We start from the raw sequence: 22,832 nt of genomic DNA, 5'->3' as shown, positions 1-22,832 counted from the left end.
TTTGAAATTTTTTTTTTCCATTTTAAAATCACTCAATCAACTTCCTTTTACAGTATCAGTTTGCCCTTCTTGATCAACACCCTAACCTAAAGATTGCTGCTTCGAGTCCAGGGAGGTACTATAATAATCTCATGGATAAAATAGAGATCACTGTGTCATGGTGTGAGAAGAGCCCTGTATAAAAATACAGTGAATTGAACTGAACTGAATAGTAAGTGACAGAAAAAGTTTTATAATTAAAATGTTTTTCAAAGTGTGAAATATAGAGTATACCTGTGAAAACATTTACCTATAGAGCAGATATAAGTGATTTTCTTAACAGATGCAATCACATGAAATTTAATTAATTTTAATTAATCAATTAATTAATTAATTGTTACAGCTGTTTCAACCAAAACTGCAATCTGCAAAAACTGCACAGCAGTTGTTAATGTCAAACACTCGAAGGGTGACGATGACAGGTGTTGCCTGTGTGTTCACTTATTGCTGTCAGAGTCCTTTCTTCTCACACTCTGATAAGAGACCCTCGTGAGGTGCACAACAAAGAATAACCATATGAAAGCTTTAGTTAAAGAATGTACTGAGAGAAATTGTGGCGTAAATTTATGAATGCGTGCGTAAAATGTATAAACAGCCACAGATGCAAAGATAGAAAGAAGAAATCTTTCCATATGGAACTAATAACATGGCACATTTCTAGTGCTTTCCTTTCTTTCACATTTACAAGAAACAGGTATGAACTTTTTTGAAGAACAGCATTATCTTGGAGAGGGTTTCCTAACCAGCCTCATGATATATGATATGATATGTTGATGAATATGTGACCAAAGGCAGAAAAACCATGTCAATTTCAGCCACATTTCATTAACCAGCCTTGGGAATGTAGTTTTTATAAATTCATTTATGTGATATTTAACGTATTTCCTGCCCGTATTGAGGCAGTGGATAACGCAGAATTGAAACTGTGACAAAAATGTTTCAAAGAACAACAGAAACATAAAGTTGCATTGATGTTATATACACAACACATTATGTTCAGCCAATGTTGAAAAAAGTGAGTATAAATGTACAGAATAGCTACAGCTAGCTTATTGAGTAAAGCTAAGTGCCACTGAGAGCAATTTGAGTGTTTGGTACTACAGGTATGGCATGGGAGAACATGCAAATTCTTCATACCACGAGCTAGATTCGAACCTACACCCAAGCGAGTGGCACCCACTGTGTCACCATGTTATTTAAAAGTTTTTACTTAATCAAACATTGTTAGCTTCCCTAATATTTAAATTTTATGTTTTAAAAAAACCTTAGGAAAAAATATAGAAGTGTAAAATAAAAATTAAAATTATCTGGTAGCCTTGCTTACATTTGCTACCGTACAGATCAGTTTTAACAAAATCTGCCTTAGAAAATAAAAATCTATATTGCACCATTCTCTTCTTTAGTGTACTACTATGTTCCGTGCCCTATGTCATCTGGTAAGAATAGTGCAATATAAAAATAAATTGAATTGAACTGAGCTGAACTGAACTAAACCGTATGAACTGAACTGAAAAGCGGTTTCCCAAAAAAGTTAACACAGTGCAAATGTATAAGTTCCTGCCTGAAAACACCAGCACTCACTGAATATTATCTAATTATGTATATTTTTGGAGGTTAGCTACTGAAACTATTAACACAGTATTACCAAAACAAGCACTGTAGCTCCCATTAATTATTACAGTTATTATTAACTGTGGCTAGGTGAAAGAAAACATAGGTTAATGCTCCTGAATACATAAGTCAAACATTTAAGCCAATTGTACAGAAAACACCTCAGCCATTATATTTGTTCTTTGGGTTTGACAGGTATGGTGAGAGGAAAACCAACAGAGAAAAACAAAGAGAACACAGCAAAAGTACACAGTTCACATTCCATGTACATGTTCACTCTGAAATTGCACTGAAATATTGGACCACTCCGCAAGTGAAAATAGTAAAGAGCAGGTTTTTTAAAAAAAAAAATTGATTAAAATCAGAATACTCAAAAAATGTCTTCAACTAATCAACTAATTTAGACTTTTATCTTTATTATCAAGACTCATGTATGGAAATAACTTTCCATTCCTTTATGTAAGAACATTTACATTTTTTCAAATATATTCCTTTCTAAATACTTATAATGCAGTCTCTTTTGGCTGTGCTGTAGGGTAAAAAAAAAAATTGCATTTTATTTTAAATAATGAAAACCACTAAACTGCTTTTCCAGATCCCTTGCCTCTGACATGAGACTCACACCTACACTGTCATTTTCCCTTTTCGTTTTTCTGGTCAAGGAGAAACGAAGGCAAAAAAATGGTGTCACGTAACCCTTTAATCGAGACATCGTGAGAGATCAGCGTCCTGTCTCCGTGGCAACTTGATGTGCCCTTAATACATCCTCAGGTTTGGGAGGTGCTTCGTGCGCTAAATGTACGGCAGTGGTACGAAGGCAAAGAACTGTGGCCTGAGGGTATGCACTGACACTCACATGTTCGCACCCGGACAACATTATATTAAGACATGCAAATTCAAGGTTGTGCATAGCTTTTTGAGAGGTAAAGAAATTAAACGTAGGTATTCATGAAAAAATTCTTGTGACCTGACCAAAAATGTATAGTCGTTCTATTTCCATTTGTGTTCCTGCACTTTTTGAATGAAGCCCTACGGAAAAAGGAAAGTCTGCAGCACCGTTCCCCCGAACACGCACCATGCACAACCCACACTAAAGTCATATCTTTGGTCATGCAAGTGCATAAGGTCATCCTCAGGTGAGCAATATCACAGAAAAAAAGAGCTATACGCCATACATTCGTAGCTGCGCTTTGCTTCAATTCGTACTCTTTCTTCTTACAATAGATGGTACAGATTCTGTTGTGCCTGTAATTGGCTGTTCATTCTTAAAAGCCATGAGTAACGCTGGCTTTTCTGCTAGTTCATCTTTTAATTGCTTCGTTGAAGTGATAGCAGTCACCTTGCCTGGCTTATCATCTGTAAATCGAGTAGTAATTAAAATATAATCTAAAACCTGAAGGGCTACGATGCTGATGACTGGAACGGCCAAACCCTGCACCATTCCATCCAATGCTTTTGTACAATAGCATATGGACTGAAACGAAGGCTGTTCTACACCGGAATACAAAACTGGAAGCATGGCATGAGCGATACTGTCAATGAGAAAGACGGCTGAGTTTGGATCACGCTTCTGGAGCCAAGACCCTGCAACAGCGGGGCAAGCGAACAATAAAATACATCGTCTGGCTTCGGCTGAACTAACACAGCTCTCGCCGTGCCTTCGCACTAATGCTGACTCTATCCGGAGTTCCCATGGCCGAGGCCGGCGTGCTTCCCCTGGAATCTATCTTTATGAAATCACGGGATGCATTAATAGGCAGCGAAAGCCGATTGGCGCCATAACAGACCCATCTGGACCGAGCCCCTGGCTCGCTGTCCCACTGCTTGTCCGGCTTTGCCACGCTGCTCTTGTAACATAGCAGGCTTTGCTGGCGAAAAATCCAATCCAACAGTTTTCTGTGCGCAATTTACGGCCGACAAAGTGTGGCTCACATGGAATTTTACAGCCTGTAAAGCCCTGTTACAGCAATAGAAGGTTTTTAATGAATGTATTAGCTGCAATGTAGCCTGCCAGTCTCAGCGTGGGGGAAATAAAGAGATAGGAGAGGAAACGGATGAGTCATCGTACCCAGTCTGGGCGCATGGGTGAAGAAGCATCAGGGAGATCCACACGCCTGGGACGAGCACAATGAGCTTCCGCAGCATGCCAGCCATAGCACAGTGTCAGCCCTGTAGACAGAAGGGGAAAAGGTGATGCGTGATGGGGCAAAGGGGTAAAGCAAAACTGTTTAATTGATATTATAACTAACTTAATTTCTTTCGCAGCAACATCTCTGCAATAATCACATACGTTAGCAGTTGCTTTTCTAGTGTCTTTTTGTGTCTGAACTTGTGACTAAAAGGCTTCCTTTTCGGAGTAGGGACGTGTTTATGCATGAAAGGAAAGTTCAAGTGTGGTGTATTAGTGTTCAGAACGTTTAGCAAAAAAGTGGGGAGGATTAGGATCCATTCAAAATCTCAGCAAGGTGTTACAAGATTCTTGTGCGAGGAAGAAAAGCTCAAAAAAAAAAAAAAAAAAAAAAATCAACATGGAAATCTCAACATATGCCAACTAAGCAAGTATGCTAAAGCTGTGACAAAACGTCATAAGCAAAAACACACACATACACACACACACAGAGGCTGAATCCGCTTGTCCAGCGTGGGACTGCAGCAAACCAGAGCCTAACCCAGCAACACAGGGCATAGAGCTGGAGGGGAAGGGGACACACCCAGGACGGGACGCCAGTCCATCGCAACGGGACTCGAACCCCAGACCTGCCAGAGAGCAGGACCCGGCCAAGTCCGCTGCACCACCGCGCCCCCTCATAAGCAAACCACAGAAGGTAAAATAAATTTCACCACATTTCACAACTCATGTCATCAAAGAATTCTTAAAATTGTGGTAAGGTACACTAGACGGAGGGCTTTACTTTATTATGTTTTTCAAACTAATTTAAAAATTTGCCCATCTGGAGTGTGTGAAATGAGTCAGAGTAACATACTACACCCCACAAATGTGGTCTGTGTCCTCCAGCTTACAAATGGACATCAACTCATATGTCACCCACCAGTAGGCCAGTTATATGTGGAACATGCTGCTTCCAAGGTCACATTGTGGGGAAAAAAGAAAATGCTGTAACGCGCTGTTCTTCAGTGAAACACTTCTGGCTGGTGGTTCATAGCTTCCTGAGATTTGTCAAATGCAAAAATTAACATGAGCTACAAAAATTAAAACAGAAATAAAGAAAATACTGTAATAGCTGAAATTTTTATATATACCGATGAAATGCAAATAAAACCCAACATTTTACCTGCAAGCTGAACAAATGAACTTCTCCAACTTAGCTCAGAGTAAAAAGGTGCAGAAACTGGATCCATACCAGTGTCTGATGTACGTCTGAGCCCGAGATGTACGTCGCTTTGGAGAAAAGTGTCTATTAAATGAATAAATATAAACTCAAATGTATGCGTGTTCCTACAGAATGCACCGGCTCCTTGAATCTTCCTCACACAGCCGGTATTATGCAGTCTGGAACAGAAAACCTGACATGCACATGAGAACGCAGTGCATCAGGGCAATTCATAACTCCTTGCCATATTATGCTTGCCATATTCAACCCGGGTTTGATTTTCACCAACTGCTGACATCTCTGTTGCTGAGAAATTGCATAATGTGACAAATCGCATTCCGCTTCTGTCCTGTATATGACCAGCATCATTATAATGCTGATGAGGGTGGACTGTTGGTGTGAGTCTCCGTTTTTTCCACTGTGCTGCATCTTTCTATTTTAGAAGCCCACTCACCAAATAGCTAAATCAATGTATATTAAATTAATTCAGTGTGATCATAACAAACGAGTGACAGTTTTTGTTTTTTTAAAGACCTGGACATGTATATCCATTGAAAACTGATTTAATTTTTTTGTAATTATCATTTACAAAGAATAGTTTTGCACTGAAACAACATGGCTTACAATGTGCACCTGTGGTGACAAAGTGGCACAGCTCATAGCGCTGACCTGATGGAGTACCTGGACTGTTTGGGCGTAGGTTCAAAGCATGCCTGGAGTGTGCATGTCCTTCTCCTTCACATGGGTTTCCTCCCACAGTCAGAAGACATGCTTCGGGTTAACTGGCAAGTCTAAATTCCTCTTAATCTGTGAATGTGTGGTTGAATGAGTGTGTGTGATTGCTCTGCAATGAATGGGTGTCCTGTTCAGGGTGTACCCTGACCTTCCTAGAACCCTGTGCTTCAAGGATAGGCTCTGCACCCTCACGACCCTGACTTGGACAAGCAGCTAATGACAGTAAGTGTGAGTACTATGCTCAACTGTACAACAGCAATGTCCCTTCTGGAATTTCACTTAAAAACATTTTGGATAAATCTTATCCCATTTCCACTTCAGTAACTGCTGCTTTGCCTCTTACCAAAATGCCACGGGAGCCTGTTTTTGTGCACCTGAGTGAGGCGCTTAAGTGTAAATGCCCTTGTAAATATGCAGCTGTTCAGGTGGGTAAATGTAGGCAAGGTAATTTGCCCCAGATAAAAACATCTGGTAGCCAAATAAATGAAATAAGTCACAATTTAAAAAACAGCCTTCAGGAAGTTGAGAGAGACTGTTTTGGCCACTTCGCTCAATGTTGGGTGGTGTCAAAAGGGTCTTCTGCGTGACTGCTTATACCAAGCTGTGACCCATGAGGTGTCTCGGTGCAACGTACGGCTAACTAGGGCTGAAACTCATAGCCAGCACCTGTCCATTCTTCATATTTATTTATTTCAGAGCAAAGGTCAAGCTCTCACAACCCTTTCAATCTCTACGCATAAACTATCGAAAGAGAAGCACTGCAGTGCTGAACTCAAGAGCAGTGCCGTCTACCCAAGATACAAAAAGAATGAAAGCAGTACTTTGTCTCAACCTGTTCAGCTACCTTTCTCTTTACTACCTTAACATTTTTCTCCTTTAGGTAAGCACCTTATGATGGGTTTTTTTTTTGAAAAAAAAAAAAAAAAAAAACCCTCAAGATTAGATTCCAGACTTCACTGAAACTGTCCTTGCAAAAGGGAGGTACGATCAAGAAATCAAATCTCAGAAATCTCATACTCAAAGCAATGATCTCGCCTTTTCAGCATGCAGTCAGTCATGACCACTTAATAGGAAGAGTAATCTTGTCAAGTGCTTTTTCTATTGTACAGTGACAAGGTCTCCACTGAAACTGAGTCTTCACAGGGTTTTCTTTGGGAGGTCAAAGCATTTATATGGAATAATGTGGGAGACGAAGCACTAGGATGTGAAGATTTTTTCGAAAGCAGCGAGCTGACACGCAGTGCATTACACCAACAGATGGACACGTGCTTTCGCGACCGTGCGTTGTGGCTGTTCGAACAGGGAAGGGCAGGCAGGATGCCCACACCACAGTGCTGTCCATGCCGAACCCTGATCTCATACACAGTAGAAAATAACAAAAATTACAGGACTCCAGGCTTTATAGTTATGTTTCAATTGGCAGGTAACCCCAAGATGAGCTCATCAGGTGATGCAGCTTCTCATCAGTCTAAGTTCAGCTGAAACAATTAGGAGCCAAGACAGAGACAAGGAGGGTGGAGTGGTGTGACAAGCTTGGCCAGATCCTGCTCTCTGGTGGGTCTGGGGTTCGAGTCCCGCTTGGAGTGCCTTGCAACGGACTGGTGTCCTGTCCAGGGTGTGTCCCCTCCCCCCCCAGCCTTGCACCCTGTGTTGTCGGGTTAGGCTCCGCTCGCCACGACCCCGCTTGGGACAAGCGGTTTCAGACATTGTGTGTGTGTCTGTGACAGCAACGCCAGCCAGTCGCCAGGCACTCAGATGCTGCAATGGTATATGGCTGAACCTGGGTAGGGGATGGGGTTGGAGGTTTACCATTTCCCTGGGGCTTTCTGATTTTCACTTCAGCTGAGCTCCTAATGGATGCACTTAATGTTTTTCTTTTTTATTAATAGGCTTCTATTAGAAACTAATTGTGGACTGTGAGCCAAAAAAGATAGCATAGTACCAATAAAAGCTGTGGGATGTCTGGGCTCAGGAAACAGGAATAACATTTTACTTGCCCTTAAATACCAAATTGGAGACTGGCATTTCAAATACAAACATATCCTCTTCAGGGGCCGTGGTGGAACAGCGAGCTTGGCCAGGGCCTGCTCTGGTGGGTCTGGGGTTTGGATCCTGCTTGGGGTGCCTTGTGACAGATTGGCGTCCCGTCCTGGGTGTGTCCCTTCCCCCTCCAGCCCTACGCTCTGTGTTGTTGGGTTAGGCTCCGGCTCGCCGCAACCCCGCTTGGGACAAGCAGTTTCAGTCAATGTATGCGTGCGTGCGTGCGTGTCCATGCGCTCGCATATCCTCTTCCACCAAAGTCAGACAAAAGTGCTGTTTGTTCAGAAGTCCACAATGCATTGAGATGATAAGTAGTATGTTTTATTTCAAAACTGGAAAACACTGCCGTTGCCTTCAGCCATATTACAAGAAAAACAAAAGCAAAGTAGACAGATTCTTTAAAAGCCAAATTTCAAATACAGCATACTTATTACAACTTAGTCTCTATGACAAAATTTTATCTTAAATTCAGTGACTAATTGAGTCCACAACTTGACATGAAGAAACAGGGAATAAAAGGAAAAAGACTTGAAAATATGTTAAGCTTCCCATGGCCATGCAGTAAATAAATTTTGTTTCCTTGAGAGGACCCAATGTTTTTTTTAATAAATATTTCAGCAGCAATTCATTGTAATGTGCTCATCCTGCTGAAAAAATAATGATTGTTACAGGACTGCGAAGCAGCAAAACCAACTTTTTAGAGTAAGTGCACTAATAATGAATTGCTTCTTGGTAAGGCTTCTATTTTGTGCCCCCAAGGAATCTGTCTTGCATTTCAGGGTTACAAACTCACTGAAATATTATCTCTAATCTCCCTTAGGATAAAGGTCAAGTCAGTTGGAGGCATATGAGTGAACATGAGATTCTCTCAGAACTTGAAATTTTCCTCTTAATTCCAGGACTGAGCTAAGAATAAGAACTAGAAAACCACCAAAGCAAATTGCACACATTTTCAGGGCAGACTAACACAGATTGCTCAAATCACTGCACAAATGCTTCATTCATCACTGGAAAAAGTATGTAAAGTTAACATACCAAACCACAGCTGAATTCAAGTCGGCTGTAGCAGTTACAATTACAATGTACAAATATTAAAGTGGTGCATTTGTCGCGTAACAAAATAATGGTAATAAATTCAAATTAACTTGTGCAACAAATCTTCAGAAATAATCCTCATTATTCCAACACAACTCCTTGCACAGCCATTTCTAACATCTGAACATTAAGCAGAGTCTCTAGACTCACCATGTGTTGTTGTCCCTGAACTCATGTTAGACAATTTATGATGCCCTTGAACTTGAAACCATTACAAAGAGATGTTAAATGTGTTTACTTTAAGCCCCTGAATTTTTAACCGCTGGTCTTAAAATTACATTACATTTCGTTTCGGTCTCACTCATTTACAGCACCCTAGAATGTTACCATAAACAATCAGGTAATCTAATTTGCAGAACTATAACATCTTAATTCTGAGTGATTTCACACTTTCTGTAACATGTTTATGGTAATAACTTCACAACTCTCACTTCCTGTGTTTGATATGATGCTCTGCCTTATAACTGTTGCAATTATGTAATAAGACTATAGTAATATGAAGAATTATTTCAGTAATAACTGAATCAACATATTTATCCTAGCTTATAAAATGTAATTATAAATAAAGGTGTGAATATGTTGGGCGTACATAAAAAAGGGACTCAAAGTTTAAAGTGAATTAATGGCAATTAAGGTGGCGGCTATATAGCTAGGGCAGCTGGTGTCACTGTGGTTGGAGCTGCTGCTTTTAGCTCTGAAGGTTTCTAGTTCAATACCCGCCTCCAGCTGTACTGCTCTTGAGCAAGGTGCTTGCTCTGCAATTGCTCCAGTACCTTTGCCCGGCTGAGGGCCTGGGTAACTAGTTGTGACCCTGCGATGGACTGGCGTCCTGTCTAGGGTGTGCCCGCCCCACCCCTTCATCCTTGTGCCCAGTGTCTCTGGGATAGGCTCCTGCTTACCGCGACCCCGCTCGGGACAAGTGGTTATTGAAGTTGGCTGTGTATATGGTCACCCAAATACATCATTTAATGCTCAGCTTCATACATTCTCTGAAAAGCAACACTTTTAAAACATATGAGGTTTTAAAGCAACATAATACAGCTAACAGTGCTCAAGAGAGACAATTAGAGATGGAAAACTGTGATGGAGACATGAAAAAACTACAAAGAATAAGAGGATAAGCAGTTGTATACACCCTGGGACAGATATGAACTTGAGAATAGGTGCTAAAAATTACACAAACGTTGGCCATAAAAATGACCAGCTAATTAAATCTGGAACACGAACTAAACAAAAACTCCATACTCCAATTTCACAATGCTGGTAATAACGGTAGGGCATCTACTTGGAAACTATCAATGTCATTGCTCAAAAATGCATAGCCTGGTATTTCAAGCACAAATTTGAAACACAGAAGTCACAATTTCATCTTTTTTCCTAAATCTGGAAAAGTTTATATTTGGAGAAAGCCAAAAGTTGCCTTTCAACATAATCTGGTGATGTTTGTTAAACATGGTGGCTTTTCTGAAGCAATATGAAGCCAGTTTTGGCAATCAGGCACATATTATGGTACAAACAAGTTTGTTCACAATCTTCCCATCCTCCAAGATAACACACCTATGCACACTGCTAAATGTATTCAAGTGAGGGTTCTTCAACACTAGTGCCTCTCTACTTACAAGGTATGAACATTACTAAGCCTTTGTAGGATCTTCTGGAATGCAGAATGGATTACAACTACATTCACTGCTCAAGAACCAGTGGTTTTCCTTTCTGAAAAATTATCTAATGTCCTGGTACACATAGTTCCGGACTTCTATGACAGCAATCCAGGGAAGTCAGCTCTTGTGCTCAATACTTATTTGATATTAGTATTATCTTGTTAAACATTTTCATTATTTCCGAAAAACATCCACCTCCAATATATACATGTGCATACTCAGAGACAGACATTTAAATCTCTGCATATGCATAAACCCTTTGCATATTGCTGTGATCCCGGTAACATGCAAAGCAGCATTCACACACACACATTTTCAGAACCGCTTGTCCCATACGGGGTCACGGGGAACCGGAGCCTACCCGGCAACACAGGGCGTAAGGCCAGAGGGGGAAGGGGACACATCCAGGACGGGACGCCAGTCCGCCACAAGGCACCCCAAGCAGGACTCGAACCCCAGACCCACCAGAGAGCAGGACTGCAGCCCAACCCACTGCACCACCGCGCCCCCTCTCAAAGCAGCATTCATAATGTAAAATTAAATAGAATTACATGTCACTCACAACATTCCGTATGCCTGCACTACTTAACTCACAGTTAAGTATGGGCAAATACATGCAATTTCAATCATCACCTCTCCTGATCGGGGGTCACAGTGATCCGGAGCCTATCCCAGAAGCATTGGGCACAATGGGGAGGAGGGTACACCAGTCCATCACACTGTAGCCATTCACACACTACGAGCCACCGCTTTACCTGAACCACATCTTCAGACTGTGGAAGGAAACCCATAGACACAGGTAGGGGATGCAAACTCACAAAGACTGAGCAGTAGCTGAACCCACACCTTCCTGTAGTGCCCAGGAGCTGCAAGGCAGCAGCACTACTCACTGCACCACCACACCACCCTTGGCCAAAGCCACCAGCTTTTAAATCTCTCCTTACACCACCGAGAGATCAGAAAGTTAAACATGGTCAATAAGCAGGGTAAGAAGTTTTGTGTTGTTAACTGTCTATTTTTCCTGGATTCAGCTCTTTTGGACTGAGTTCAATAGCCCTACTTTATGCTAACGGATTCTGTAAAGAATCCATGTTTGAATGCATTTCTTCAGGATTTCATTAAGCCAAGGTAAGGATCACACTGTCCCACTTTCTGATTGCTCAGGCCCTCACTAAGGTAACCAAATGTACAATGACGCCTTTTTTCAGATGCGTGCAAAGGTAGAGGAAACAGCAATGATTTACTATGCTTGTTCTTCAAAGCGACTGTGCTTTGTGTTCATTTGCATGATGTGCCAGAGGTAAACTAGGCTACTCTCTATTACCCAGAAAAGACAGTGTTAGTCAGAAGCTGCCAGTCGGTTCATGATCCATTTTGTTTGCTGCTGCTGCCATCATGAATCTCGTTCTGAAAAGAGTCGCATCCTCACCTGGTCGCTGAGAGAAAGCGCACTGGTGATTGGCCTGCCCAGGCTCAGCTGAAAGATGCCCTTTTTCCTCACTCTGACCAGCCACCTGCTCACATCATCTCTTAACCTGTGGTTATGTATATGGAGGAGGCCATGCACTCCACTGGGACTGTGGAGAGGGACAGGCAGGCCAGTCAAGGAGACAGCTAATCAGGTGATCTACCTGCATTTACATTTATTCAATTAATACGTCACTTTGGACAAAAGCGACTGCATCTCAGCAAAAATACAATTTGTACATTACATTAGGAGAAAGATATAGTTGCAGACATGTGACTCTTGAGTTAACCTAGTTTGTTACTTTCCACTTGATGCACCGATGTTCATCGCTCAAGTAAGTGCATAAAACGCAGGATAGATGAATCCTGATAACCTCCTGCAACTTTTTTATAATAATAATAATAATAATAATAATAATAATAATAATAAGATACACAAAATCACATACAATACCGGAGTAGCGACTGTATAAAGGCTTATCTGGAGATGCTCATGAAGTTACGGTGCATGAACATTTACACCATAAAGACGAAAGACAACCTGTGTTGGCATGTATGAATGAATTAGTTCCCCAATGTGTGCACAAACGCTCACTATGATACTCACGCACACACTGTCGGAAGATGCTTGACCAGAGCGGGGTCGCGGCGAACTGGAACCTAGCCTGGCAACACAGGGCGCAGGTCTGGAGGGGGAGGGGGACACACCCAAGATGGGATGACAGTCCATCACAAGGCACCCTAAGCAGGACTTGAACCCCAGACCAACCAGAGAACAGGACCCGGCCAAGCCCGCCACACCATGGCATGGCACGGCACCCCCCCCCCCCCCCCCAACTAGGATACTTCATAGTTCAAACTGATCTCATAAATGTACTTCAATCGTGAATTTTAAAACAAGGCCACATTCAGTGTGCAATCTACATACAAAAGTCTGAAATCTTTTTTTTCTAATCAGAAAACAAAACAAGTTCACAGAGACTAGCAGCTATATTTAGTAAAGTAAAATTCTGTCCAAGCTTGATGTGTGTTCATTCAGCAGAAATGGTTCTCAAAAGTGACATACGGCTAAGAGTAAAGATTTACGTAACAGCCCACAGTCAAAAGACAGGTGTTTCAGGTGAACTGGTACCTCTAAATTGCTCATAATATGAGATTGTGGGAGTGAATGAATGCGTGTGATTGCTGTGCAATGGACTGAAGTCCTGTCCATTAGGGATAGAATCCAGACCACTAGAACCCAGAACTGGAAAAGCAGTTAATGAAAATGAGAAAAAAAAAGTCAAAGAAGATGTGGCATGCGGTGTTACATAAAGGTTTTCCACAATTTGGTGTCCATTCATTTGAGAAAATCAGACTGGTGGCATTCACAGCCAAAACCAGAGCTGAGCTCAAAACATTTCCAGCAGCTCCTGCAGCAACTTCACACAGCGTATAGGAAATTCCCACTGCATCCACTTTCGAAGTCTAGCTACATTTTAAACCATGTTCCTCTGGTGCTACTTGTAATGGTACAAATTAATAATGGTGCAAAGCAGCCATCAGCAAGCTCAGGCTCAGAAAGCTTATTAGCATTATTAGTGGAGCTGAAACAGTGCAATCTCATTAAAGAAACACTGACAGTCTTCAGGTGCTTGACTGCTCGTTCCAAGGCCGATCTAAACATGAGCTTCTGAAAGACGTATACACCCCAACTGCAAGGCTTTCCATTCACCGTAACGTTATCACAGCTCACAGAAGCCGGGATGCGAGGTCACGAGGGTTAGCATGGTGAGGATGTTGAGGTAATTCAGGGGAAGAAATGAGAGACTGGGGAACAGAAGCCCCTCAACATAGGTGCTTGAAAAATCAGAAATATTTACAAAGAGGAAGGCGCAGGCGGCCAAGGAATAGTGGTAGCAAACAGACACCCACTCATTCGGAAGCTGTGTCTCCCGTGTATATCGTCGTCTCTAGCTCAATCAATGCTGAAGAAATCGCTGCGCTGCTAATACACTCCTCTCTTAATGCACACAAAATCAATTGGTGCACAGCCAACATCTCACTGTTTATGAGTTTAGGTTATAGCTGCACAACAGGTCATACAGGGATGGTTTTAATGTCTGAATAATTAAATTATTATTTTGCTGTTCAGCAGACGGCTTTAAATTTCAGTAATTTATAAATCAGATACTTTATCTTAAGAACCTTTTCTTAGCGATACCTCAGATACCTTAGACAAAAGACTGCTCCCAAGAAGGGGGGTGCGGTGGCGCAGTGGGTTGGACCACAGTCCTGCTCTCCAGTGGGTCTGGGGTTCGAGTCCCGCTTGGGGTGCCTTGCGACGGACTGGCGTCCTGTCCTGGGTGTGTCCCCTCCCCCTCCAGCTTTACGCCCTGTGTTACCGGGTAGGCTCCGTGACCCTGTATGAGATGAGCGGTTCAGATAGTGTGCGCGTGTGCGTGTGCTCCCAAGAATGGTTGCTTGTCCAAAAAACAGAAATGCTACAAGGAAAACATGCAAAGAGAGCTGCAAACAAACTTTTCTCCTTTGAGATTCCAGGGCAGCTGGTAGCATAGTGGTTAGTGCTGCTGGCTTTGTCTCTAAAGGTCATAGGTTTGAATCCTAGCTGTAGTACCCTTGAGCAGGATACTTATCCTGATGTGCTGCGGTAAAATTCTGTAAGCTGGTATGCAGCTGAATTTTGTGAGTTGTTTTAGAGAAAGGTGTCACTGAATAAATAAATAGAATGGAAAAATTGCCCTCCAGAAGTGGGGTATATAGAAACTGTATTTTAGAATTAGAATTTTGGGTTAAAGAAAAGTGCTGCAGGATATACATATGCATAATGTGTTGGACTGTGATGTAATGTAAGATGGCTGTACTCTTGGCCAGTGTAGCGCAAAAATTCGACAGAGCATGTACAATTAGAGTTAGACCCTCCCTGCTGAACACTTGCAGCTTCTGGGGCCCCATCCCACCAACCCCCTCCCAGACCCTGCTTTCAAAAGCGGCGGCAATCATCACTGAGGGGAGAGACATAAGATAAGCAGCTCAGAGGCCCTGCCGGAACGCCTGGCCCATCACACCATCAGTCATCTGCCACACATGTCACTTTGCATCATCGTGGTGGTAAACTCTGCAGGCTCCATCCCTCCCCCTACAACAAATAGTTTCTATCTCCTCACTGTCAGAAACTTGCCACGGTGCAGCCACACCCGGGCCTCGCACCCGCAATGTAGCGTTAAACAGTAACTACTGATGGAAGCTGCTTGTCTTCCAAGACGGGCCCAAGAGGTCAGCGAATCACAACAGCGACCGATAACATGGGCGAGCGATTAAAATGTTAAAAACTGAGCGAAACTCCCTTGATCGGCTTAATCCCATTAGTGTGACGGGCTTGTGAAGTTCTCGGGTTCCCTCCATGAAAAAACACACCAGCTCACAGATGGGACCGCGCGTAGTCAATCCGTCGCTCGTGGATTCACGGTGCTGCGAGAAACAGTTTTCTTCTAAGGAGCAGTAACTCATTTATTATATTTGTGGCTGACTGCATTTGTAATGATGCATTTATTCTGTGGTGGGATGGTAATTGCTGAATTGAAAGCGTTTCCTTTGGTGCAAAGAAAAAAAAAACACTCATTTTAACACTTTACATTAACTGTTTGCTAAAACGTTCATTTCATCAACCCAGTTCCCAAGCTGAGCTAACACAGCCTTCTCCATCTCCTTTCCCAGACCACTCCTACTCCTGAGCGACAAACTCAAGACCTCCCGTAGGGGTTTCACAGCGCCGAAACGTGTGCCCAGTTTATCTCCTGTCAAATGTCTTTATTATCATACCACACAGACATAACCTGCTGGGAGGAAGCAGTGTGTGAAAAAAACAAAGCAGACTTTCGTTCTGGATCAGGTAGCGGAGCCTCTGCTTTTCGAAGAGGTCTGCGCAAATCCTCACAGGAGACAGATCTGCCGGTGGTAGCGATTAATAGGGTACATGACGATAGCAGCCAAGGTACAAAGTCACCTAGTAACTCACAAGAGACAGACCTTCTCAGATGCCTTCTCTGGAGCATCACTGCCTCTGTTACCATACCTTTGCTTATTCTTGCCGGTGGAACACGGTGCCCACATTAAGCACAACTCTCTAACAAGCCCAGTATTCCAATTTAATTCCACCGTGTTTGCTGAGTCATAAAAATGATAAATTACCACCCGGTTCTTTTTAATGTACTTTTTAAAAGCACTGCTTACCTGTAATAATGCTTGCCCTTTTCTGCAGTCCCTACAGAGCGTGTTGAATGCAATTCTGTCCCACTCCCCCTCCACCCACCCACCCACCCACCCACCCCTGGGGACCCCCGCCCTCCCTTCACGAAACACTGAAAGATTGTGGAAGTAACCCCAACGTGCTTCGTATCAATGACCGAACGAGCTGAGGAAAGTCCATTTTGTCCACGCCACCGAGGCTTGTGGGCTGTCACGCTCCAGGAGTCATCCTGTTACGAGCCCCCGTGGTGCACGCACATGCCGGCGAAGGGGACGAGGGGACAGAGGCTTTGCTGAACCGCATTTATATAGCCCCAGAACCGTGCCCGGCATGCGGATGTGTCTCACCCTGCAGAGTCTTTGTGAAAACAGAGAACAAATAACGATATAGAAGAGCAGGGCTGACTTATTATGGGTTCTCGCTGAGAAAATAAGTTTCTCCTCTAGTAATGCGATAGCCTCAAGAAGCCTCTCACTCCAGCTATAAGGACACGAGGCAGAAAAAAAGAGCTAATCGCATTGTCTGCACTCCTTGGTATAAACCCAGAAGTTTCTCTCTCATTTTTTTTTGGGGGGGGGGGGGGGGGGTGAAATGGTCTAATTTGGAAGGTTTACTTCTTCATCTGATCACATTTTGGGGATGAAAATATCCCGCAAAATGGGCCAAGCGTTCCTGTTCCACACACTGCTTTGGACTCAGGCTCCCCTGGTTCCTTCGCCACCACCAGTAAAGAACCTGGGACATTTAGCACCACGGGCAGCTGTTAGAAAGTCCTGTACCTGGGATGTACTTGACTTCAAGGTGATTTCTCGTATGAACGGCATCGTCTCTAATCACCAGTTAGCATCCATAGAATGAGAAAAGTGTTTTAATGACATTCTTCTTAAAAGCGCAGGAAACCTACGGCTCTCTTAGCCGAAACCACATCCCATTCATTCAGCACCCAGTTACCAGGATTTTCTAGTACAACCACCTTTCAAGTAAATGCAAAATCATACATACAAGCCTTCGTAGAGAAACACACAATAGCTATACACGTTAAACACATTATATAGTGGGATGCGTTGCTTTGCGTAGCCTAGTTTCAGTTATATATTCCCACAATTACTTAAGTCATGCCTTCGAGAAAAAAAAAAAACGATATCTGAAAAAAGTAATAATAAACTCAAAAAAATAAATGAACAATGTCGACAAGAGCTCGAATTGAAGAGTATGTGGTAGACGGTGTCAGCTGTTGATTGAGCTTGGTTGTGTGGTCACTAGTGACTAGTCTATCCGTGTACCGTTTACCATACTCAGCCCGTCAGGACGGAAGTCTGACAAAACAGTCGTGGTTTAACATTTTAGTTTTATTTTTTAATTGTTTTAGTTTTTTTTAATTAACTCATGTGATGACGGTTAAGAGACAGAAGTTAACACTCGCGCAACTCGCGGAGCACCCGCCGCGAGGTGAAGCGACACGGCGCCGCGCGCACACCACACACACACACACACACACACACACACACACAATGCACCCACGGTGGTGTGACGAGACGTTTTTTCCGAGGCGGTTGGCTCTCGTACTCGGACAAATCGCACCGCATCGCTCCCTTTCCGCGCACTCCACTGCGCCGTGCTGTTTTTTTTTTTTTTTTTTTTCCTCTCCCCCCCCCTCCGCGAACGTACGTCCAGTTCAAGGAGGTCGTAGCGAAGCGAACGCGAGGAAGGTGAGAGCGCGCGCACGGCGCGGACGAATTCCCTCACGCCTCCCGTCAACGCGCCACATTCTCTGACTACGCCGCACATTTACTCTTCTCTGCCGCGCGTCGCAAATACTAGAAGGAGTAAATAATTTATGTTGATAAGAAACTGGATTCGGAAGTTTTTTTTTGGAAATTTTGTCAAGGTTATCCGTTGCGAAACTGACGTAATTTACTACAGTAAAGCACATGATAAGCGTTGCTTAATTATGTTCTGTTCGTATGATCCGATAAAACTGCTGTTGACCCCTCTCGCTGATCTCACTGAGAAACTACAAAAGACAACGATTACTACTATATTCTTTTGGATATGTTCTTATTTACGGGCTAGTGTGAGTGTCGCATTGCCAACTGAATTGCAGAGAATCATCATGTGCCCCGAAACAGTGACTTTCTTCACTACAACACAAGATCTTAATATTTCTTCTGAAGAAGCAAACTACACTTCATCTTGCATTTTTCAGCATGTACTTGTCTAAACAAAACAATAGATCGATATAACCGCAATGAGCAACCCGAGATCGCTTTTCTATTCTCTCTCCCTGGCGCTGCAAAAGTGGGGACCTGTTAAACCTGCAAACAAGGCACAAGAACGACGAAAATGCAATTAAAAACGGAGAGATTTATGGGCAAATGAATGAAATGTTTCCGATCGTCACATCAGTGCTCGTTTGTCTTAGAAAAGGGCCGATGGAAACGATACATTTCACTCAGAACGCGGCACTACATACAACACGCTGTCAAGCGCTATGGCAACCATGTATCCGCCGGCAACATAAAATACATGATTATATCATTATATTCTCACCAGAAAACTCTAGTTCTTCCCTCCTTTCTTTTCTCCACCGTCTTGCTTCGCTTCGCTGGTGCTCTGTGTGTGTTTTTCTGCTATGTCCAACTAATTTCCCCCGCAGGTCTCATTCGTCCGCTGGATTTTGAAGTGCTTGTTGAAGACGCCGAGATGAGGTGGGAGGGGACAGCGGTGGTTCCGCGGAGCGCCTGCCCACTAGGATCGAAGCCCTGCACCCTCTCAGAAATAAGCCTCCTACCGCGGATCGAACCCTCCCACTGCCCCCGAGCCACCCCCCTCCTCCCCATCCCCGATCCAACCCCCATACCCCTCTGAAATAGCCCTCCTACACCGTTAGATATAACCCTCTGACCTACCTCAAAAAGCCCACCTGAACTACCTGTTCAGACCCTTTGAAATAACCCCCTACCACAACTGAACTAATAGCCACCCCTCAGAAGTAGCCTTTCTGCCCCCCAGACCCAGCACTTTTGCCCCCTCAAAGCCAACCTTCATACTCTATCAGAACACACACACACACTTGCTGAAGCCGCTTGTCCCAGACCGGGCTGTGGTGAGCCAGTGCCTAACCCAGCAACATAGGGCATAGGGTTGGAAGGAGAGGGGACACGCCCAGGACAGGATGCCAGTCCGTCACAAGGCACCCCAAGCGGGACTCGATCCCCAGACCTGCCAGAGAGAAGGACCCGATCAAGTCCGCTGCACCGCTGCACCCCCCCCGCTCTATCAGAACAGACCATCCTGTATCATCTAAACTGTCATCCTGCTCTTTCGGAACCAACCCTTTTGCCCACTTAGAACCAACACTCCTATCCCCAGAACTAAACCTCCTGCCCTTTCAGAACCCACCCTCCTGCCTGACCCGAAACAACCCTTCCACCCCCACGCTGACTGCCAGCCCATTGTCGTTCAAAGGAGGGCTTGAAAACCAGTCGCCATTGGTGTCATCACACCACATTGCACCGAGGGGGTACAACTGTGTTCCAGCCACCTGGATATTACCTTCGTTCAGTACCATCCATGGGAGGGATGTTTTAGCACACATTTCTAGTTTGCAAAAAGAAAATAAAGGTAATTTATTTCCAAACTGTGCAGCAGATGCCCATTCTTCAGTTACCTCATTCATCTCATTTATACAAGGGACTGGCTGCATGTGAGAGGCTGCCATGTTATCTCAGGCACTGACTCCACTGGCTCTTTAGTTTATATCAATAATTATTCTGTGTGTACACCAGCTGCCTTCACACTCCTTGTTCTCTGTTTGTGAATGAATACACCGCAATATCACCACCTTATTTAAATAACAACTCGAGATGGCTACCCCACAAAAGGAATTGACATTCCAAGACACAAACGCACCAACCGATAGAAGAGCTACTAAAGTGTGCTGAAACCTTATGATTTTGTTTCTAGTCTCTCTTTAAAACACTGCTATAAATGGCAGCGTGTGGAATTACATTATTACAATGTTTTGTGACATTTACCTAATGTTTTACAGTATTCTGGCATCTTATCCATACTGCTCTTAAGGCTTATTTTGCTATACAGGGCCTCTATTTGCAGCTAGAACAAGAACGTAGGACCCTATTCTCAACCAAGCTCTAGATTTCATCTGCAAATTCTATGTCCTGTTGTCAGTACGTGTTTTTGGGTTTTATTCAAGTCCTTGTGAAATATGTGCAAGTGCAGAAAATGTTACTCCTGAAATAATTTACACTGTGTAGAATACATGCACTAAAACAGTAAGCAATGCAAATCACTGTATCAGTGTCTGGTCTATGATGTGGAATGGTGAGTAAAACACCAGGCTTGAAGTCTGAAGTTAGCATCTTATATTTTCAAAAAATATCTTGCCTTTCTACACCAAGAGGAAAGCACTTAACGAACTACCTCAGGAACCCTGCTGTATAAATGGTTGAGTTGAACGCAATATATGTTACTGCGAGTAAGTGCATCATGTAAGCAGATAATGTAGTAAGACAGGGTGATATCCCCATAGCCTGAAGTTCTGAAAATTTGCGTGGGCTTTTCGTCTCTGTGGAACAGCTGCGGTAAATGCTCTGCTGGGTTAAAAGTTACTCAATGCTGTGCGAGGAAGGGAAAGAATGCGTTCTGGGTTTCTTTAGCCTTGCTTGCAAGGTTTCAACCCATTATGAAAAAGTGATTTACCTCAGGTCATTTAGGTGTTGGGTTATTTCCTTGTGCATGACTCACAGCTGGGTTATCACTGCAGCTTTCAAATTGTTTTGATGTTCCAGTGCATTGATTAACAATATAACCTACCATTTATAGACCCAAATAAAGCTGACTGGGATTTAACCCAAGTATTGTTTTTATCTAGCATATTTTTACATGGATGACAATCCAATGTCCTTTATGCCTGGATATCATAATTGGATAATATGGATGATATGGAGGATGGCAGTTACTTTTAACTGGCTTATTCAGGTTGCATTATAACGTCACAGTGGGTTAGAAAGCATTTTACTCATTTTTATATGTTATATTTTCTAGAAAACCAACTGAATTGATTAAATGATGATGGCAGGAACTGCTGTGGTTGTGCACTTTCATTACATTGGCCATTTTAAACAGCAACTTATTCAGGACAGACTCCTTTCCAGCGCCATGTTTGTCTTCATATCTCTGGTTTTATGCTTCAGCGTGTTTACCCTTTCAGTGACATGTCAGCTGTGGCTGTTGGTGTGTTTCGTTTAGCGTGCGGTGAACGCTCAACAGAAACACAATGAGAACATAATTGTAAGGTGTTTTCTTAGCACTTGAGAAATAGTGTCAGTATTGCAGTATTTAGGAAGGGTTTGTCTGAGATAAGTCTCAGAGACTGCAGCAGCTGGAGTGTCATTTTATTGCACCAGTGGATTTTATAAGTCTAGTCTTAAATATACCAACAGAAGAAGGATATAGAGGGGGTGGAAGAAATAGTGGAATCACCAAACAATAGCTGAAGATCAAGTAACCAATAACAAATAAGGCTAGTCTTTGCCTCAAGAGGTGTGAAATATTCTATGAATGCTGTCAGATGCGTCATGAGCTGTGTAAATCGCTCTTATTCAACCATATATCAAGAAAGAAAGCTTTCATTTCTTTAACAAATGAAGGAGATGAAAACCTGGTCTGTACTCTGTACTCCAGAACTGAAGAAGTGAAAATCATTTGACTTCATCTTGGTGTTCGTTATATCACTCATCCGCATGTTTAACAGAGTACGTGGAGTTTTTATTGTCTTGAGATATAGAGAAAATGTGAAGAAACAATTTTCATACTGTAAAATGAAAGTAGTAGCCTAAAAAACCTTTATATTCCATAGGCACTATTTTACTGAGGAAATTATTAATTGTATCCAAGGACTAAAAAGATTGAACATTTTTGAAATTTGTTGTAGAACAAGCTTCCAGTCAATACATCTAGCAAGACAACACTCAACAACACGGCTCAATTTTCACATGGCCTTTCTGATTGTGACGCTCTCATTTTGGCTACTGCAAATATGTGTGTATGCATGTAGGTTTCAAATAATCATGTTTCAGCAATTCCGTTTCGAGATTTTCTGCATTATGATTTTCTACTTGTTCTTTTCTTGTGCATGAGAGTGTGTGTTTACCCTGCCTCATGGTCTATGCTTCTGGGATAGGCTATGGACCACCACTCCCCTGCATTCGACAAGTGGTTATTGATAATGGATGAATGGATTAACTGTATATATATATATATATATAATTTTTTATTAATTTGGCAATTTTTAATCTTTCCTAATCCAGTTTTTTTTTATTGTTTTATGGATTATGTTTCTTGTTTTTATTTATGTGGCCTTCTCTTTAACTGCTTGATATTTTGAGCTAATACTAATAGAGAAGATGGCCATCTGCGATCTGCATTTGCAACAGACAGGAACAGAGCTGTGCCCTTGATTTATCTAGTGATAACTGACTGCCGTATGGGGGACAAGTAAGGTCAAGTCCCCACTGCTTACACATCAACATACACAGTTTAGACAATGTTCTTCCTCTAGCATGAGGAAACATAATTACA

At 42.7% G+C, this 22,832-nt stretch overlaps 1 protein-coding gene across 2 annotated transcripts in view; it reads right to left on the bottom strand.

Moving 5' to 3' along the window:
• Positions 1–19,026, bottom strand: part of gabra3 (gamma-aminobutyric acid type A receptor subunit alpha3) — an 85,646-nt gene extending 66,620 nt beyond the window's left edge. The window contains exons 1-2 of one of the 2 annotated variants that reach the window (XM_018751763.2): positions 18,780–19,026; positions 3,719–3,819 (exon numbers count right to left, since the gene is read on the bottom strand). In XM_018751763.2, the coding sequence (XP_018607279.1) occupies positions 3,719–3,804 (86 nt within the window). In that variant the 5' untranslated portion in view covers positions 3,805–3,819; positions 18,780–19,026. Of the gene's footprint in view, positions 1–3,718; positions 3,820–11,942; positions 12,011–18,779 lie in introns of those variants that run through there. The other variant, XM_018751765.1, reaches the window with a different exon arrangement.
• Positions 19,027–22,832: the final 3,806 nt, after the last annotated feature.

This window comes from Scleropages formosus, chromosome 4 (assembly GCF_900964775.1).
Source record: "Scleropages formosus chromosome 4, fSclFor1.1, whole genome shotgun sequence".
Taxonomy (NCBI): Eukaryota; Metazoa; Chordata; class Actinopteri; order Osteoglossiformes; family Osteoglossidae; genus Scleropages; species Scleropages formosus.
The sequence above is the reverse complement of the archived record's forward strand: the minus strand, read 5'-3'. Positions and strand labels throughout refer to the sequence as shown.